The sequence below is a fragment of the Theobroma umbraticum genome, unplaced genomic scaffold (genome assembly GCF_002168275.2).
Source record: "Theobroma umbraticum cultivar Fairchild unplaced genomic scaffold, ASM216827v3 scaffold_130.0, whole genome shotgun sequence".
NCBI lineage: Eukaryota > Viridiplantae > Streptophyta > Magnoliopsida > Malvales > Malvaceae > Theobroma > Theobroma umbraticum.
This window is the reverse complement of record NW_018397264.1, coordinates 4,664,715-4,681,539: the sequence shown is the minus strand read 5'-3', so window position 1 is coordinate 4,681,539 and position 16,825 is coordinate 4,664,715. Positions and strand designations below refer to the sequence as shown.

Sequence of the window (16,825 nt, the reverse complement as noted above, 5' to 3'; positions counted from 1 at the left end):
TCTCACCTTCTTCTGGCAAGGAACAAAACCAACATATATTAGGCAAATTGGTGACCTTCCTCTTTTTTTTTTTTTTCCCTTTTTTTAAGAAAACGAGTCGATATATTGGTAAGTGCAAAAACCACAATGCATCAAGCCAGAAGGCATGTGAACTAGTCCAGATGCAAAATTGACCCAAAAAAAAAGACTCCTTGCAGAACAAATCTCCGTAGGAACGGGTATGGTAGGTGCAGAACACAAAATTCAAATGGATACTAAAAATGGAAAGGAACTCAGCATTTCATTTGAAGTTCGGTAGCTAACAAAAAGAAATAGAGGTAAATGACTAGGGGATTGATTGTATTGCTGCAGGAAACTAGCTCATAATCTATGATGATAAGATCTCACTTCTTCTTGGCAGCATCTCCAGCCTTGGTCTGCAGCCACACATAGTAACAGCAGTTAGATGCAGTCATAAATAATAGGAAAAAAAAATGGAAATCGGATAAGAACAGTTGAAAGGAAACAGCCTAGTTACCTTCTTTACACCTCTGATCTTCTTGGCCCTGTTTTTCCTTTCCTTCATCTGCTTTCTAGACTTTTCAACCTTGGTATCTAGTCCATTCTATTTTCAGAAGAAGAAAGAACTTCAGTATCAATGCATTAGCACATGCATTCGCTTGTGTAAGTGCAAGAGGAAAGAGGAAGAAACGAGAGAAGGTTGCAAAAATTGATAACACTCTTTTCTATTATTAAAGTCAAGCTATTATTTTCATTTGTTACGTCCCAGGGAAGCCAAAAGCATGAAATAGAATCCACTGCTCACCAGCTAGTAAACTTCTCCCTCTGACAATAATGAGCATAGCTCTTTATACAAGGTAAAGACTTCTTGATGCAGGTAATACAGCCTGTTTGGATGACTTTTCTAGACTCATTTATACATTATGAGCACCATTTGAAGGACAAACACCAATCTGTGAGATCATAAGTAGCCTTAAGCTGAAACCAAAATAACCATGTTCCAATAACAGAGTTATGTCATCCATCTACAATGCATTCTTGGTTAAACTAGACTTCAGGAACAAAATTACGAAGATGATAAATCCAATTAATCTAGGTTAGCATCAGAAAAGACCAACCTTAACAAAGATTTTCAAGCTTGCCAACCCTATCTCTAGGACTTGACCATTCAACCTAACATCCTATAAACCATCAGCTAGACTAAGGGACATCATCAGCATTCAATTAGAATCACAACATGAACAGTTTGTGGTTCTTCCAAAATGTTCTGACCAAATTGTCCTGCAAACAGATAAATGCCTTGCTTCTTCCGCTTAAGTTCTTGATACCAGCTATGTTATCCCTCACAGAACCAACTAGCTAACCACAACAATGCTGGGAAACCACATACCAATGAACAATTGGGCATTTATTTTACTCAAACTCTCAACAGTCACAATGAAAAAGAACAAGAAATGTAGTAACTATTACTTTACATTTTTATTGATAAGCAAAATATTGCTTTCCCTCTTATGATAGTCCATATTCTAACGCATATTTGAAAGAATGATTCACACTTATGATACCAATTCTTATCATTCCTACAATCAGTAAGAATATAATTTTCTGCAAAGAATAACCTAAACTACGGTAGCCCAACACTAAAAGTTCTAAAGTGAATACAGTTTTTGCAATTGAGTGTAATTAACTCGATCTTTTGAAATCCTAAACTATTTATTTGACAAGATAAAACAACACCAAGTAATTATTGCCTAGATTAATCAAAAGCCACAATAATATAAAGAAATCAAAATGAGCAACAAAAATCCATTCATCTAAAATATCATATTTAATCTGAAGCAGATATCATGACAAGAGTAGTGATTACCCTGATTAGACGGTACTTAGGCTCATACTTCTTTGCATTCTCAACCGAGTCATAAATAAGCCCAAACCCAGTAGACTTTCCTCCTCCAAAGTGAGTACGGAACTTGAAAACAAAAATTGAATTCGGGTCTTTCACTTCATACATCCTAGCCAGTTTCTCCTTAAGCTCAGCCTACATTCCAGTTCAAACCAAAACCAGTTAAAAGAGTAGCCAAAAGAAAGTCACGTTTAAACCTTAAACAAACAAATAAGACATCAAAATACCTTTGAAACATTAGGTCTTCCAGGATGCAAAACATCTATGACCTGCGCCCAGAATTAAAAAAGAAAAAAAGGACAGCAATTTTTCAGTTTTCATCAAAAACCCATTTATTCAAAAGTCTTTCTTTTCCAGTTCTAGCTATAGTTTCTCATAACCAAACACAGAAGTAATCAATGTAAGGGAAAATATAACAAATAAATAAAAGCTAAACTTTTTCATAAGGAAATTAAAAAAGAAAAGTAAACCCACGAATTGTTTCCTCGAAAGGAGCCTGTTGGTCATGAACTTCCTCGTTCTTATGGTAACAGCCTTGTCCGCCATCGCTCTGCAATCACAACCCAAAAAAGAAGCGTAAGTATACGTACTTGTATACGTATTAAATGAAGATTCATTAAAGGGAGGAGCGACTTACTTTGGTTGAGGTTCTTCTCTGAAGTTGCTCTTTTGGTGTGAGGGTGGTGGGGGATTTTAGTGAGGGCGCCGGCGCGGAAGCTGATATGAGACGAATTAGTAGTAACTAGGGTTTTTGGTAAATGAAGGGAAATATTTTCAGTTATGTTTGGTTGCTTGGAGAATTGCGTTCTTGGTGGGCCCAGGATTGTCCAACTCCACGTCATGAAACTTTTATAACCGATCTCACTCTTTTCTTTTCTTTAGGTTAAACCTTTTTCTTATATATTTTTTTATTTTTTGAAAATTATGTATTTTATTGAATTGCTGAGTAGAACCGTGGATCTCTGGCTAAGCCAATACATGCAAAAGCTAAGCAGGACAGTACAAAATGCCGATCCTGCTACACAAAATTGGTGCAACACAAAATTCAAGAACATCAACAACAGCCGGAATATCAGTCCCTGCAAAGACATTAACATGGGCCGCCAAAATTCAAACGCACAAAACCAAGTAAAAGAAAAAAGAGTTAATTATACGTACAAGTTTTAAAATTATAACTTGGGATTAACATAGCATAAGATTTTTCATACATTTAAAACTTTTATTTTAATATATAGATTTGATATATTTTATAAATAATTTACTACTTCTATTACATCGAGGATTCATTTTAAAAAATTGGTCAAACTCATTGTTGTGGCATTCCAAACTACAGTGACCACATGCTATGGCCAATGGGCATAGGAAGTGAACTTGGTTTACTTACCAAAGAATCATCTACTTGCAAGGCCCTGCCAAATGGCAGATATGAACTATTAAAGCTGGTGGTTCTATCCTCTGAAGAAAAACTTCTGGAACTCAAATTGGAGTTTTTGGTGGGGGCAATAAGCGAAAAGGAAACAGCTGGAATCTGTTTTGGGTTCTAATGGCACTTCCTCAATTCCAAACACAAGACTAAAATCCCCTGAGTTGGTGTTGGGTTTTGTGGTTTGGAAAAGTTGTGAAATTATGTAGTTCCTAGGCAGAGAATTACCAGGGAATTCATTGGAATACCTTGAGGAGTAGGGAAATTTAGCCTTCAGCTGTGGATCAAAAAATTATATTCTCTCTCTTTCCAGAATCAAGGTTTTCACCATCTGATCTAATTCATAACCACTTTGGGATGATGATCTAGGAGACATAACACTAAATGGGTTGCTAAAATTTGCAAAAACTCTCAACTCAAGAGGATATCAGAATCTGAAGAACCCTTAGTGTTAAAACCAACAAGGGAACCAGGACTATTGAAAAGTGAGCTGCTAATATGCCTTCAACCCAATGTATCAGACTGAAAATAGGACTCTGAATCAGGATCAGCCATCACATTACCATCCATTGGACTTGCCGATGAACAATGTTTTCTTACACTGCATTATCTATAAACCTCAATCTTCTAGCCAGAAAACCAGCAATTTCTTATATACTTTGCCACAACAAGGAAATATTCTAAAATATTTCAACCAATTTGTTATGGAAAAAACAGAGTTTATTTTAGTTACCTTTCAAAGCTTTTGATCATCCTTAAACTGATGAAAATTGACTTTCAGTTTTGAAAAAAAATTACCAAGAATTTAAAATATGTATTTATAATTTATAATACTTTTTCTTTTCTTTTGCAAAAGAAGGATTTTAAAATATGTATTTATAATTTATTATTGGACCAAATACTTAAACATAAAGATGAGAATTACAAAAGAAGCATGTGAATTGAAATCTGCGCTGAGAAAATTGAAAAAGTGAGTAAAGCGCAAGTAATCCTGATAAAAAGATACCCTTCGTTAACGATGTGATGCCATAATGACTTGTTCCAGGGCAAGCCACTCTGCGTTGCATAGCATTTACATGGAAGTTTCCAAGTTCAAGCAACTTGCCTAATGCTCTTTTGAAGACCAATGGCATGTGAGAAAACGCGGTCTTTTTATGGGATTTATATATCAGCTACCCGAAAGCCCAAAACCCACTGCATTAAGCTTTCTCGCTCGCATAGAAAAAGCTCCATCTTCTTCTATCAGATTTACTAACTCCATCATTCTCACCGCAAAACAGCAATTGATTTTGCTCCATGATGGTTTCAAAGAGTTCTGTAAAACTTTCACTTCTTGCTGTTATTGTAGCCGTATTAATATCCCACAACCTATATGCAGCCTCTGCAGCTTCAGGTGGTCGAATGGGCGGATCTTCTTTCTCTTCAGGGAGTTCACCTTCTTCGCGCCGGCGTGATTATCACCATCATCATTCATCTAGTGTTTATGGGCGCTACGACTCCCATCCTAGATTTTCCATGAACGCCAATCAAGAGAATGGTTCTAAATCGGCTGCTGGTGCTGATGTAATGCTAATCATTTTTATGGGAGCAGTTTCATGCTTGGTCTACCTTAACTTTGTGGAAGGTAGAACAAGTATTCTACAAATTCAGGTAAGGCTCCACTTCCTTGCTTTAGTATAATTTGTTTATCAATAAAATTTGTTCTTTTTTATTGTAAGAGGCTCACAGCTATTCGTTCACATGCTTTCTCTTACTATCTATGGAAATATTTCTAATATTCAATTAGAGTCTACAATAGAGCTTTAGCGACATGAATCGATTGCTTTTCTAACCGTTTAAGGCAGTGGATAGAAATGATCATGAAACCTTGCATCTATCAAAAGTTACCCTCAGTTGATAATCATGTTATGAAGTTCAACTTTCAAGGATAGTATAGGCTAGACTCTCGGTGCTTTCTATAAGAAATTTTCATGCTTATGAATGAGACACCTTTCCACTATACGAGTGAAAAGATGCCAGAAGAATCACAACTGTCCAATTGGGTTGTCCCATGTTAGTTGTTCGGCACAAAACAATGACACGGTCCTGATTTCCCCTGAACCTTTCCCGCTTAGAACTCCAAAGTCCCTCTCTATAGTTCAGCTCTACAAATCCACCAAAGCTCTATTCTTTCTCTAACAAGAAAAATCTTTCACTACAATGGCATTCAAGTTCACAGCAAAACCTTTAAAACTTGTCATCGTTTTCGCTCTGTTCCTCTGCTTCATGTATGTCTCCTATGCTTCTCCCTCTAGTGGTGCCATGGGTGGTAACTATGACAGTGGTGAGGGTTCTGAAAGTGCAATTGTATGTGATGTTGAGCGAATAATTTTGATATTGTTCTGGGTTTCTTTCGGGGTAGTTACGGGTGTTACTCTTCTGCATTGCATTTTCAAGGGGGGAGATACCTTCCTCATGCTTCAGGTATATCGTCAGGTTCTGACTTGGGGTTTGTTTCACCCCTGGATTTTATTTTAGTCTGTGTGGCTCTCTTGATGAATTTCCATTTTGTGTTTGGTACTTGAGAAAGTTCAAAAAGCCAAAAGGCAGGATTTTATTTTATTTTTTTAATATTTTGCTTATTTATGACATGCGACCTTATAGGGAGTACTTGATTTACACTAGTAAAAGTTTCTTCACCGTTTCTTCAGGTTGGCTTATCTGCAAAAGCTCGTTCTTTGCAAAGAGAACTGGCTGAAATTGCCACCACAACTAACACTTCTACAGCAAATGGCTGGCAACTGATATTGGAAGGTAATTTTTGGGATTTTGTACACTTTTGAGTTGTATTAATTCTAGTGTTTCAGTTTTATCTCCTTTACTTCCCCTGCTTCTTCAAACAACGCAAAAACTCTCGTGGCAGCATAATTGATTGTCTGTTCTTTCTTCTCTGCTGCCTATCTTATTACCATTATAATCCAGGGTAGAATACTAAAATGTGCTCAAGAATTAGATGCAATTCACAAACACTTGAAATCCCAACTTCTAGTTGAAGTCAGCTTCATATCAAAGTATCTAATTCTCTTGTTTTGATTCCAGAAACAACATCATCACTGCTTCGCCATCCAGATTACTATCTTTATGGTTATTTGTTTGTAAGTCCATCTTGCATATTGCTGTCTCATTTGATGGTTCCTTTGTATTGTTTTTCATATCCTATCACAATGATTTATTTCACACTTCAATTGAGCATAAAATTTTATGGTATCATTTCCATTTAAGTGCATGTTTCAGTAGTAGATTGTCAGTAGGGTAAATTGCAATATTTGGTTCCTTGTGCACTGGAAAGATGTTCAATTAATGAGCCTCGATAATGTTGTATTGTTGAGTATTATTTTGATGAAACAGTCGCCTTTATTCTACTGAATTACAATATTATTCTGACAATTTTCCTCAAAGGTAACTCGCTGTTGGACCATTGGAGGGGCTGAACAGCACTTTAAACGACTTTCCAAGAAAGAAAGGCAGAAATTTGATGTAGAGTCACTGGTAAATATCAACAATTTTAAAAGGAAAAGAGCTGTTGTTCCAAAAGCTGACAAGGTTAACAAGGACTGCATAGTGGTATGCATTCCATGGTTATTTTCTGCCATTTCATCATGAAAATTTTTAGTAATAAGTTTAACAGACCGCCTCATGGGGACTTCTTTGACCTGAATTCATCTCATCAAGCTTCTTCAATACATATATGATCCACACAGGTAACAGTTCTGGTGGCCGTGCAAGGTGTACACAACCTGCCAACTATCAGGACGACTGACAATGTGAAGGAGGCCTTGCAAGCTTTGGGAGAACTCTGTTCTAGCAAAACTAAGGTAATGATTGAGATTCTTCACTTGCCATTCTAGCTTATTCATTCATCTTTGATGTCTAATATGTACTAATTTCTATCTTTCTTTTAGGGTGTGGAGGTACTCTGGACCCCACAAGATGAGACTGATTCTTTGTCAGTTGAGGAATTGCTTGCAAGTTACCCGCAGTTAAGGAGGATATGATGACTGCTACAGATCTCATCTGTGTAGATGTAGTTTTATACATACAGGTTTTAATCCATAAATACTGCAATGCTTGAAGAACGAACACTCAAGTCTAAATGTCTTCCTTGTAGTGTTCTCCTAAATTAGAATTTACTCCTGAACACTGCCATATATAGGGACTGAAGTATGGGAAATTTACTCATCTAATTAAGTTCTTCCTGCAAATATTTCTTCCAAAAAATGCTGATGCTGATAACTTTTGTTTTCCCTATTATTTGGAGTTTTTTTGACGTTACCAACCAACATAGCCAGCATGACCCTGCCATGGTGTCAAATTTTATGGTGAAAAAACCCAGATTTTTGTCTTCAACATTTATTTTATGATGAACAAAAAGGAAGGGACTGCAAATCCAAGTGTTTCTCCATTAATCAACATCACTAGGATTCCACCTAAAAGCTGGCACAAGTTTTGACAGTGCCATCTACATTGATTACAGACTCAAGAAAGCTCACACCATCAAAATGTGTTTGCAAGAACAATGGATACAAACCAGAGACTTATGCAAGAAGTGTCAACAATGGTGAGTTGTCCTCTCAAATATTTTTGATATGTTCAATAGGCTTAATTGTCAATGACAAATCAAAAGCTGATAATTAACTTGAGATTACAAAACCATTTGAACAACTCAGATGCTAAGGTTTTCATAATATGAAAAAGCAGGAAAAAAAACATGAAAACCTGCTGGCAATACCAATCTGAGTTACGAAATAGAGCAATTTTGCAGCAGGGATAGGCAAGCAATTGTTGTTAATGATGGGATGCCATGATGATGTTGGCCAGGTGTTTTTTACGATCGTTCCTAGCAGGTTTGCCTGGCAAACAGGCAAGTTCCAAGAAAATGAAGGGGAAGTAGCAGCCCTGTAGGGAATGGCTATGCCCTTTTAAAAAACCAAATCGCATGTGAAAAACCCACGGCCTTAAGTTTATTCTCTAACAGAAAAGGTTCCATCTTCTTGCCTCACATTCTCTGAATCCAATTTTTGCTCTTATTGTAGCCTTAATAGTTCGTGCCATAGGCATCATCATCACCATCATCATTCAAATAGAGTTTTATGGCTACAATTCTCGGCCAAGTTTTTACAAAGAATGCGATGAAGACCCTGGAACTAGTATTTGCACCATTTCTACATGTAAAGCAAAATATGAGCAGGATATCCATCTAACCACAGTATCCCAGCTTACAACCCTTGAAATATTGCATTGTTTTTTTTTTTTTAAACTTTTCTACATTTGAATGGATCAGGTTTGTTTCAAAATATTGCAAACATATAAGGAGAAAATAGCATGAAGATTGATTGTACTTGTACTACAACAATATAAATTTAAAAATTGGTTGTTGCCTCTTGACTAAGGTTTGGACCCAGAACTTTCTTTCACCTTTAGGAAAAAATGGGTTTGCTGTCATTATCTCGATGATCTCACCCTTCCATTATTCAAAGCTCGCTCTTAGTGGATGTGATTTTCCAAGAAAATGTAGAGAAGCTACCTAGGAAATGCACACTTGAACAACCCACAAGTCCAGGTACTATCACTATAATAGTGAAAGCAACTCTCCATTTTGCATCACATTCTTTCAGATCCATCCCTAAGTCTTGGCTCAAAATAGCATACTAGTCCCTTGCAGTCCACCTTATGGCTTTAATCAATATCATTCTAGCTTCGAAACGGCGACATCGAAGGGGTAGTTCTGGATCTTCCTTCTCAGCTACCAGGTCGATATGGTCATCACCATCACCATCACCATCATCAGCATCGTCACAGCACTCAAATTATTCTGATGAATGGCCTGTTGTTTGTCAAATAATGATCTTGGTAGCAGTTGCTTCATATTCTTACTTGCTATACCTTTCAATTTTTGGGTAAACTTTGTTCCTACAAATTATGGTCCTGGTTAAAAATCTCCAAATTCTGTATAGATTTCCCCCTTTCTCTTAGGCTTTAGAGGTGCTGTTGACTAGACGCAATACTTCAATGCTTGATGTGGGAACATTGGCTACTATGTATGGAGCAGGCAGCTTCCTTTGTATATAGTTTGTATTTTTACCTTAACTTTAATAAATTTATGGATCAGTCTTCTTCCTGTAAATGAATTTCTTTACAGCTATTCTTAGCTGGTAATATCATTCTTTAGTCTACCATTAAACCTAACTACTATCAAGAGTTAACAATCACTTTTCGCTAAGTTTCATGGAAATTTTCTTTATATTTTTATTTCGATTTGAAAAAAGAGATATTCCCATTCAACTTGTTGAATTTGGAAATATGGGTACTTATTATTAAATTAAAAGTTTGGATGTCATTTACACCTTTTCATATAAAGAAAAAAAACCTCTTTCTGAGTCATAATTTACCAAATAATTTAAATAAGGTTTTTTTCAAACAATTCTATATTTTTACATTTACGACATCATAATGCTCTCTTAAAAATTAAACACTAGTTATTTATATTTTTTTTATTTGGTATCTTTGCCACTCTTAACTCCAATAAATAAGCGAAGAGTGAAAACAGAATATTATGGAAACTTTTTTCAATTATTACAATTTTTTCCTACCTTTACAATTACATGGTATTTGATTTGAAACTTGAGAGGTAATCGATATATATGTGTGTGTGTTTAGATTTATAGCTAAATTGACTGTTCTACTGCACCAAGTACCCTTTAGTTACACATACACTTGATCATTCTTCAAAGTCTAATGTTTATGTTTTCTTAATGATTTTCCCATCCCTAGTTTTCTGTCTGTCTTACGGCAGGCTGCATATTCTGCCAAAGCAAGCTTGGTTCAAAGAGAACTGATCACAACTGCCAAAGCTACAAACACTTGTACCATAGCAATTTGTTGGAAACTCTTGGCCAGTCAAAACCCATTCTTTTATACTTTTCTGTAGCGGCAAGAAGAAACTTTTCATTTGTACCCGTTTCTTCTGTTTAATTATTTGTTTGTCTTCTTTTATCTTAACAAATAGCAACCTGATTATCATTGCTGCGCCATTCAGCTTACTACCGTTCTGGCATTCATCTGCAAATCATGCTCAATATCCTTAATTTGATGCTCTCCAACGTCGAGTCAATGGTAAATGTCGAAAATGTTCAAATAAAAAGACCATACCTTCCCAATGCTGATAAAATTTGAAGCCAAGGATAACAAAGTGGTGTGCTTCATATTTTGTTTCTTCTGTTTCATGATGATAGTATTGCAGTATTATTTCTTCCCTGAAAGAAGTAAACTAGCTCGATGGCATGAATGAGTATTGATTTGATTGTGCTTCTCTCTGATTGCTTTCTTTGAACTCTGTTCTCATATTCTCACTATAACCCCCATTAACTACTTTTTCATGAAGGCATTGAATTCTGTGACATCAGTTCCAGCAAAACTATGGTAAGGAAATTAAGGACTGAACATTTTCACGTAGATATTCTGGCTTATCAAGCTTTCATATAGGGTGCGGAGGTGTTCTGGGCTCCACAAGATGAGAGTGATTCTTTATCAAAAGAGGAATCGGTTGAAAATTACACATATTTAAGGCGAATGTGATGTGATGACAGGAGCCAGCAGCTACAACCCTATATAACTCTCTCATTTGCATCAAAGATTGTCTGTTAGAAACCAGGTTGGATTAGTTTGGTGAAAGTGTGCCAGGGTCGAGATTCCAAACCAACAGGGGACCTTAAAATTGGTGAATAGCCCTGTTATTTTATGAAGTAAACTCTTATGAAGAAGCGGGCTGGATTTTATGATTTGAATTCAGGCAGTCCACTTCAAGCCCGGTCTTTCGAAAAGAAGTCATCCATGAACATCGGCCGAAGCATATCTTTCTTGCTCTCTTGGCCATTGAAGACGTTCCGTTTGGTTTGGGGCATTATGACTTGGGCTTTGCCCAACTATGAAACATATTTGACTTTGTTCTCAGAACTCAGAACCCCAAAGTTTTTGCCTTTTGTTGAGCCGAAGTACAGAGGTCACAATAACCCCAGGGTGAACGTCTTTATTTGGGGCTTCAATCAATGGGAATTTGCACGCTTCAAACAGGATATTTCCGCAAAGACTTGCAATTTTCTTCGTCAAGAAAACAATAAAAGTTTAATCTTTCTAATAAATAACGTGTCCTTTGAGTTGTCAGTGCCTTTATGGCATTAACTGAATTGATATTTGAAAGATTCATATCTTCCAACGAAACAGAGTAACACAGCAGAGTATTACACTCCAAATTTGATGCAGAAAAAGCACCCTCAAAAGTCGTCGGCGGTGGCACATGTGACAAAGTGGAGGCTGTGAATGATGAAGACAGAAGCAAGGCAACATTCAATGCAAGGCTTAAAAGTAATGATTATGTAATCCCATATATATGTACGAAAGATTTCACTTTTTCCCTGCTTTTATTGCTCTAAAATTCAACAACGGAAAGTTTGTTGTAAGAGCGAGACGCTTTTAAAAGGGCAGTCATAAAGGAATCTGTATACGTGTGAGATTATGAAGCACTTTTCTATGACCTAACTTTTTCTACTTTTCTTGGTCTCCTGAGCAGCTGGGATACAAAGCATTAAGTTCCTGAAAGTTACAGTTTACTGTCACCAGTTGCAACTCTAAACTAACTTTGCTATATACCAAAATGTTTAATTTACAATGTTTTCGAGCTAAATTTGAATATTTCATTGTTCCAGGATCCTAAATTATAATGTACATTTCAGACACAATCATCTCAAAGCTGCAGTTCAAGTTGCGGTATGTCCTCAGCTTATGTGAGCATGCAAATAGTTGCACCCCAGGCCGGAAAACTTGTGGCTTGTGGCTGTATCTAGTGTGCGTTAGCCTCATACCATTTAAATATCTAACCAAGTTGGCAAGTGGTGCACGCAGATTACCACATGGCGCTGCAGTTAGGTTTGGTGACATATACTTGCTGAACCACTAAAAACCATCAAACTTCTTGGGACCATCCTACCTTTTGTTGTCATAAAAAATGACCCACAGTTGTGCAATGGTTTACTTTAGAAAAAGAGAAAAATACAAAAAAAGCTGGGAACTGTGGGATGGTAATGGACTTCATAGATGATCTGTCATCTGTATGCAAGGCATTAGGAGCTATGAGACCCTAAAACTTTATTTGGACAGGCTGGGAGTTGAAAACTCTGTGGAGGGAATGTGGATATAGATCCTAGCTACAGCAGACATAATTTAATGTTAAATGTACATTGGCATGGGCGGTTGGAAAAATGCCCTTCTCAGCATCATTCTTTAAAGACATGACAGATCCTAAGCAGTTGCAATCCTCTGTCTCTCTCTCTCTCTCACACACAGACGATACATCAATGAGGATAAGAGGATACACCTTCTGCTTGGTTTAGATAAATTTTGGTGAGACCTTTCATACTTTAATGTAAGTGGGGTAATGTACAATGGCTTGATTTTCATTCACTCAAGTGATCCGTCTTGGACACCTTACAAGCTGTGAGAAGTTAGAACTCCCTCTGAATAACAAATATCGTTAGCCTTCACTTTTACTCATAGAGTGAGTCAGCCTGTAAATGGATTGAGGGCATGGTGTTTGAATCTGGTGAACATAATTAGAGAATTTCGCAACCTCACACATCTACAGCATCAACTGGAAGGGAAGATGCCCTGTAAAGAGGGTGTGGAAGCAAGGTTCCTGTGTAGAAATTCTTGGTAGGGGCTATTGTCTCAGGGTTATAAGAACCACAAATTGCCTCAGAATTTTGGTCTCCCTGGCTTGCAAAACTGGCACATTTTTTCTCAGCATCAGTAGGAAAATATAAAGTAAGATGCTTCCCTGAGGGTAATGATTTCAGGAGAGGTCCGTTGCTTTCTCTCTTAGGAGATGCCAAAATTGAAGATATTGAAGCTTTGTTATCTTTGTCGTTCGCCAAGTCATTAAAACTTTGAGTCAAGCTTTGTGATCTCAGTTTGACTCCTAATTGTTGGTCTCTAAGCTCCCTCAACTGCATTTGATACTTTGCTTTTAGCCATCTTAGTTCTTGTCTAATCTCATTCTCATAATCATCCAAGAAACCAGAATCCACTGAATGGTAGGCAGAGAAAGAGTTCCTAGCATTGGAATCACTTTGACTATCTATACTTATAATTCTCTCCTCCTTTCCATATATTGACTGGTCTGAAGTCTCATTTGCCTCATTGCAGTGGATATCCTTTGGACCTGGTGAACTTATTTCTGGTCCTTCTCGCTGAGCCCAAATGTCAGCATAGTGGATGCCATTTGATCGGTGTAATGAAGCATTTACACCTTCTGAAACACATTGCTCTGGCCCTTCAACTTGGTATGTGATCTCTTCAAAACGGCCATGGACAGTAGTGCATCCGTGTTTTGAGCACTGAAGAACTTGCAGGTTCTTGGCACCTGCGCTACTTGATGATACATAATCTGAGATATAGCCATTTGAAGCACAATTTTGACAAAAACTTGAACTCAAGCATTGTGAATTTTCATCCATGCCTGATCCCCTCTTCCACTCTGGTACTAAGGAAGCAATTTCACCATCAATCATATCTGCTATTTTAGTGACATCTTGGTCAGTAATATCAAGCTCAGAAACCATTTCCGTTGCAACACTTAATGCTGTATCAGACTCAATGTCAAATGGGAAGTAGATGTTTCGAAAGCAACCTGCAATAAGAATTAAATTTTGTAACACTAATGCAGAACAGAAGCAAAAGAATATAACTAAACCTGGACTTGAAAAAGCACCAAAGAATCGAAATTTATAACTCCGTAATCCAACAGAAATCTAGAGAATTATTCTCTATTTCAGTTAATCATGATAAAGATAGAATATTTAGAAAACCAAACAGGAATATTGGAAGGAGATAGTTCAGAACTCTTAACCTTCTTTATCTGCAATTCTGAGTCTCAAAAAGATGCCATTATCTTCTCTCCTCTTGCCTTTGATTGTAAGGTCAACATCTCCCAACTGTCCATCTTCTTGACTAATGAAGAGATCAATATCACTTGTTTCAAATTCAAGTGAATTGTAACCCAAACCATTCTCAGGTCCATAACCAAGATAGTTGGTGTAGCCGTTGAATAAAGAACTGTTGTTACTATGGTTAATATCGTAAAGAGGTTGTCTCACAAGAGGTCCTGCATCATAGTAGTCTCTTTGGTACTCTATTGGTCTCAAATCTGATCCATAATCATCAAGTTGGAGAAAAGGGTCTCTCAGAAGCACCCTGGCAGGAAGCCTACGGGATACAGTTGCTAAACATTTTTCAACAAATTGTCTAACCTCAGGATCCTTTACTTTGTACAGAGCTTCTGGCTTTTTTCCCTATATCAAAGATAAACATTTCAAATCAAGTGCCAGAGACAAGTGCATCCAATAAGGCAAAATTTTGAGAGCCTATAGTTCTTACTGAAACAACTTTCTTATAGATCTGAGCAGGATGTGTGCATTCGCTGTATGGATATTCAAAAGTAACCATTTCCAAGATGCACATCCCAAAAGAATATATGTCAACTAATTCATTATATTCCTCTTCATACACCTCTGGAGCCATGAACTCTGGTGTTCCTGAGTACCATAAAGGAGAGAAACAAATAGAATGATCTCACACTGAGGTATTAATCGAAAATTAAGTCTATTATACAGAAAATGATGCCATACAAAGCACAAATAAACAATTATATAAAAGAGAAGAATTTGCAATTTTTCTTTAACATACCAACACAACGAGCAGCATGTGATTTACGGAGGATTGCAGCCAGGCCAAGATCACCAATTTTGACCTCCCCTTGATTTCCATTAACAAAAATGTTATCACACTTGAGGTCTCTGTGAATGACAGGGGGGTCATGGCTATGTAGATACAGAAGCCCTCTCAAAATCTGTCTACACCAATGCTTCACAGCTCTAATATTTACTCTTCTATGTTTTAGCCTATACCTATACGAAAACATGAGAGTTAAGGGCAATCTCACAAAAAAAGAAAAGAAAAGAAAAGCTAATTCGAAGACATATAACGAAACCAGACAGAAAAAAAAGAATAGGATTGACAGAATTCTATGAGACTACATAATGCTTACTGTCTGAGAGTACCAGAGGTGAACATTTCTGTGACAAAGTTGATGTTTCTGTTAGCAGGATCAACCCACGAAGTGTAGAACTTCATGATGTTTTCATGTTTCAAGGTTTTCAGGAGGTGAATTTCACAGTACAACCTCTCGAGATCTTCAGAACTTTGCAGGAAATCATGAAGCTTCACCTGATTCCATGCTACCTCAATTCCTTCGTACTCATCAAAAGCCTTATAACTGAAAATTTATGCAAAACAAAACACACCATCCTATTAACCAACAACATCTATATATTAAATTATGAATTTACAAGAAATAGAAGCAAGAGAGAATTCATACACTGTCTTTGAGGCACCTTTGCCAAGAATTTCATTATACTGCCAAACAAAACATGGGACTGAAAATCAAAACTTTAAATTCTCAGAAAAAAAAAAACCAATGAAGAAAAACAAACGTAGAAAGCAAAAACCAAAGGTTTGCCAAAAAGGGTGTTTAGTTATTTAATTACTTACCCTTCCATATCTTCCACTAGGATCAACTTCAACAAACTCAGAATAATCAGGTTCGAAGCTTGGACACCCATCCATTTCTTGTTCAAAGCTTGTTTCACCATTCATTCCTACTTTCGGAGTTTCAACAATGCTTTTAAAGTAGAGGGAAAGAGGATGAATCACTCAAAAAATAATAATTAAACAGGGAAAAGAAAGGAGAGGAAACTACTGATTGTTTCTCTTATTTTTTTTAGTTTTAAGTTTTGTTGTTTATTTATGAGGGTGAAGAAGAAGCGACGCAGAGGGAAAAAAGGCCAAAAGGGAAATTACAAATAAGGGCAACGGACCCACAATTATTATTCTTTACTACCTATCAAACCATATTATTTATCGAAAAGGAAATAAAACTTTTAAAATTGTTAAAAAGAAAATCAAAAGTACCATTTTGTCCTCTTGCTGGCAGGATATGGTCAGTCGAGGCCGTTTCAGGCCTTATCAAGCCTGATTGTTGCCTGACTGAGCCAGATCGAGCTGGTGACTGCCGGCACCTCTCGCTCTCTCTCTCTCCTCTGCTAAGGCTGGTTGAAAGTTGAAAATTCGACTTAACATTAAGGGTAAAATGGTAATTTAATTTTTAAAAGTCTAATAATAAAATATATTTTCTTATGATTAAAAAATTAATAATAATTGAGAATTCATTGCCCCTAATGGTAATTCCGCCCAAAAAAAAGTACGGATATGTCGAAAGGACAAGAGTTAAGTTTAATTGCCAACTAACTACTGATGGACAACAAGGCAAAGATTTCACAAGGCTTGCCTTGGGCCCACTTGCCCCCACTTATTACAGAACCTGACAAAAACCAAACCTCTCTTAATGTTCC

At 36.8% G+C, this 16,825-nt stretch overlaps 3 protein-coding genes and 1 pseudogene across 5 annotated transcripts; 1 reads left to right on the top strand and 3 right to left on the bottom strand.

The window, feature by feature from the left end:
- Positions 1–228: 228 nt before the first annotated feature.
- LOC110421737 (small ribosomal subunit protein eS24z) lies at positions 229–2,673 on the bottom strand. The gene is made up of 6 exons (XM_021435402.1): positions 2,541–2,673; positions 2,378–2,453; positions 2,131–2,172; positions 1,868–2,038; positions 518–604; positions 229–416 (listed from the first exon to the last, which is right to left on the bottom strand). Exons 2-6 carry the CDS (start codon positions 2,447–2,449, stop codon positions 384–386), a joined length of 405 nt encoding a protein of 134 aa, XP_021291077.1. The 5' UTR covers positions 2,450–2,453; positions 2,541–2,673; the 3' UTR covers positions 229–383.
- Positions 2,674–3,230: 557 nt separating this feature from the next.
- LOC149526868 (uncharacterized) lies at positions 3,231–3,896 on the bottom strand (annotated as a pseudogene).
- A 602-nt stretch (positions 3,897–4,498) lies between these two features.
- On the top strand, positions 4,499–9,507 carry LOC110422032 (FLUCTUATING-LIGHT-ACCLIMATION protein 1, chloroplastic-like). 2 transcript variants are annotated; one of them, XR_002445680.2, is made up of 7 exons: positions 4,499–4,976; positions 6,017–6,119; positions 6,405–6,460; positions 6,765–6,929; positions 7,067–7,180; positions 7,268–7,923; positions 8,399–9,506. XR_002445680.2 is itself a non-coding variant. In XM_021435794.2 (6 exons), the coding sequence occupies exons 1-6, from the start codon at positions 4,623–4,625 to the stop codon at positions 7,358–7,360; spliced, it is 885 nt and encodes a 294-aa protein (XP_021291469.1). In that variant the 5' UTR covers positions 4,499–4,622; the 3' UTR covers positions 7,361–9,507. The 2 variants fall into 2 exon arrangements, 1 of the variants encoding a protein (XP_021291469.1); XM_021435794.2 differs by having other exon boundaries at positions 7,268–9,507.
- A 3,104-nt stretch (positions 9,508–12,611) lies between these two features.
- Positions 12,612–16,213, bottom strand: LOC110421130 (putative serine/threonine-protein kinase WNK9). 2 transcript variants are annotated; one of them, XM_021434616.2, is made up of 7 exons: positions 15,966–16,213; positions 15,793–15,830; positions 15,463–15,690; positions 15,102–15,322; positions 14,793–14,950; positions 14,266–14,707; positions 12,612–14,046 (listed from the first exon to the last, which is right to left on the bottom strand). In XM_021434616.2, the coding sequence occupies exons 1-7, from the start codon at positions 16,068–16,070 to the stop codon at positions 12,989–12,991; spliced, it is 2,250 nt and encodes a 749-aa protein (XP_021290291.1). In that variant the 5' UTR covers positions 16,071–16,213; the 3' UTR covers positions 12,612–12,988. The 2 variants fall into 2 exon arrangements, with proteins under 2 accessions (XP_021290291.1, XP_021290292.1); XM_021434617.2 differs by having other exon boundaries at positions 15,793–15,850; positions 15,966–16,107.
- Between the last annotated feature and the right edge of the window lie 612 nt (positions 16,214–16,825).

Bases quoted from the DNA above. Each gene is read 5' to 3' on its own strand.
- LOC110422032 (XM_021435794.2), top strand. From the start codon at position 4,623: ATGATGGTTTCAAAGAGTTCTGTAAAACTTTCACTTCTTGCTGTTATT. The intron at 6,461-6,764 runs GTAAGTCCATCT...TTTTCCTCAAAG, and splicing joins ATCTTTATGGTTATTTGTTT to GTAACTCGCTGTTGGACCAT. The intron at 7,181-7,267 runs GTAATGATTGAG...TCTTTCTTTTAG, and splicing joins TCTGTTCTAGCAAAACTAAG to GGTGTGGAGGTACTCTGGAC.
- LOC110421130 (XM_021434616.2), bottom strand. From the start codon at position 16,070: ATGAATGGTGAAACAAGCTTTGAACAAGAAATGGATGGGTGTCCAAGC. The intron at 15,691-15,792 runs GTATGAATTCTC...ATAAATTTTCAG, and splicing joins AAAGGTGCCTCAAAGACAGT to TTATAAGGCTTTTGATGAGT. The intron at 14,951-15,101 runs GTATGTTAAAGA...TATGGTACTCAG, and splicing joins ACATGCTGCTCGTTGTGTTG to GAACACCAGAGTTCATGGCT.
- LOC110421737 (XM_021435402.1), bottom strand. From the start codon at position 2,449: ATGGCGGACAAGGCTGTTACCATAAGAACGAGGAAGTTCATGACCAAC. The intron at 2,173-2,377 runs GTGGGTTTACTT...TTCTGGGCGCAG, and splicing joins TCCTTTCGAGGAAACAATTC to GTCATAGATGTTTTGCATCC. The intron at 2,039-2,130 runs GTATTTTGATGT...ACTGGAATGTAG, and splicing joins GAAGACCTAATGTTTCAAAG to GCTGAGCTTAAGGAGAAACT.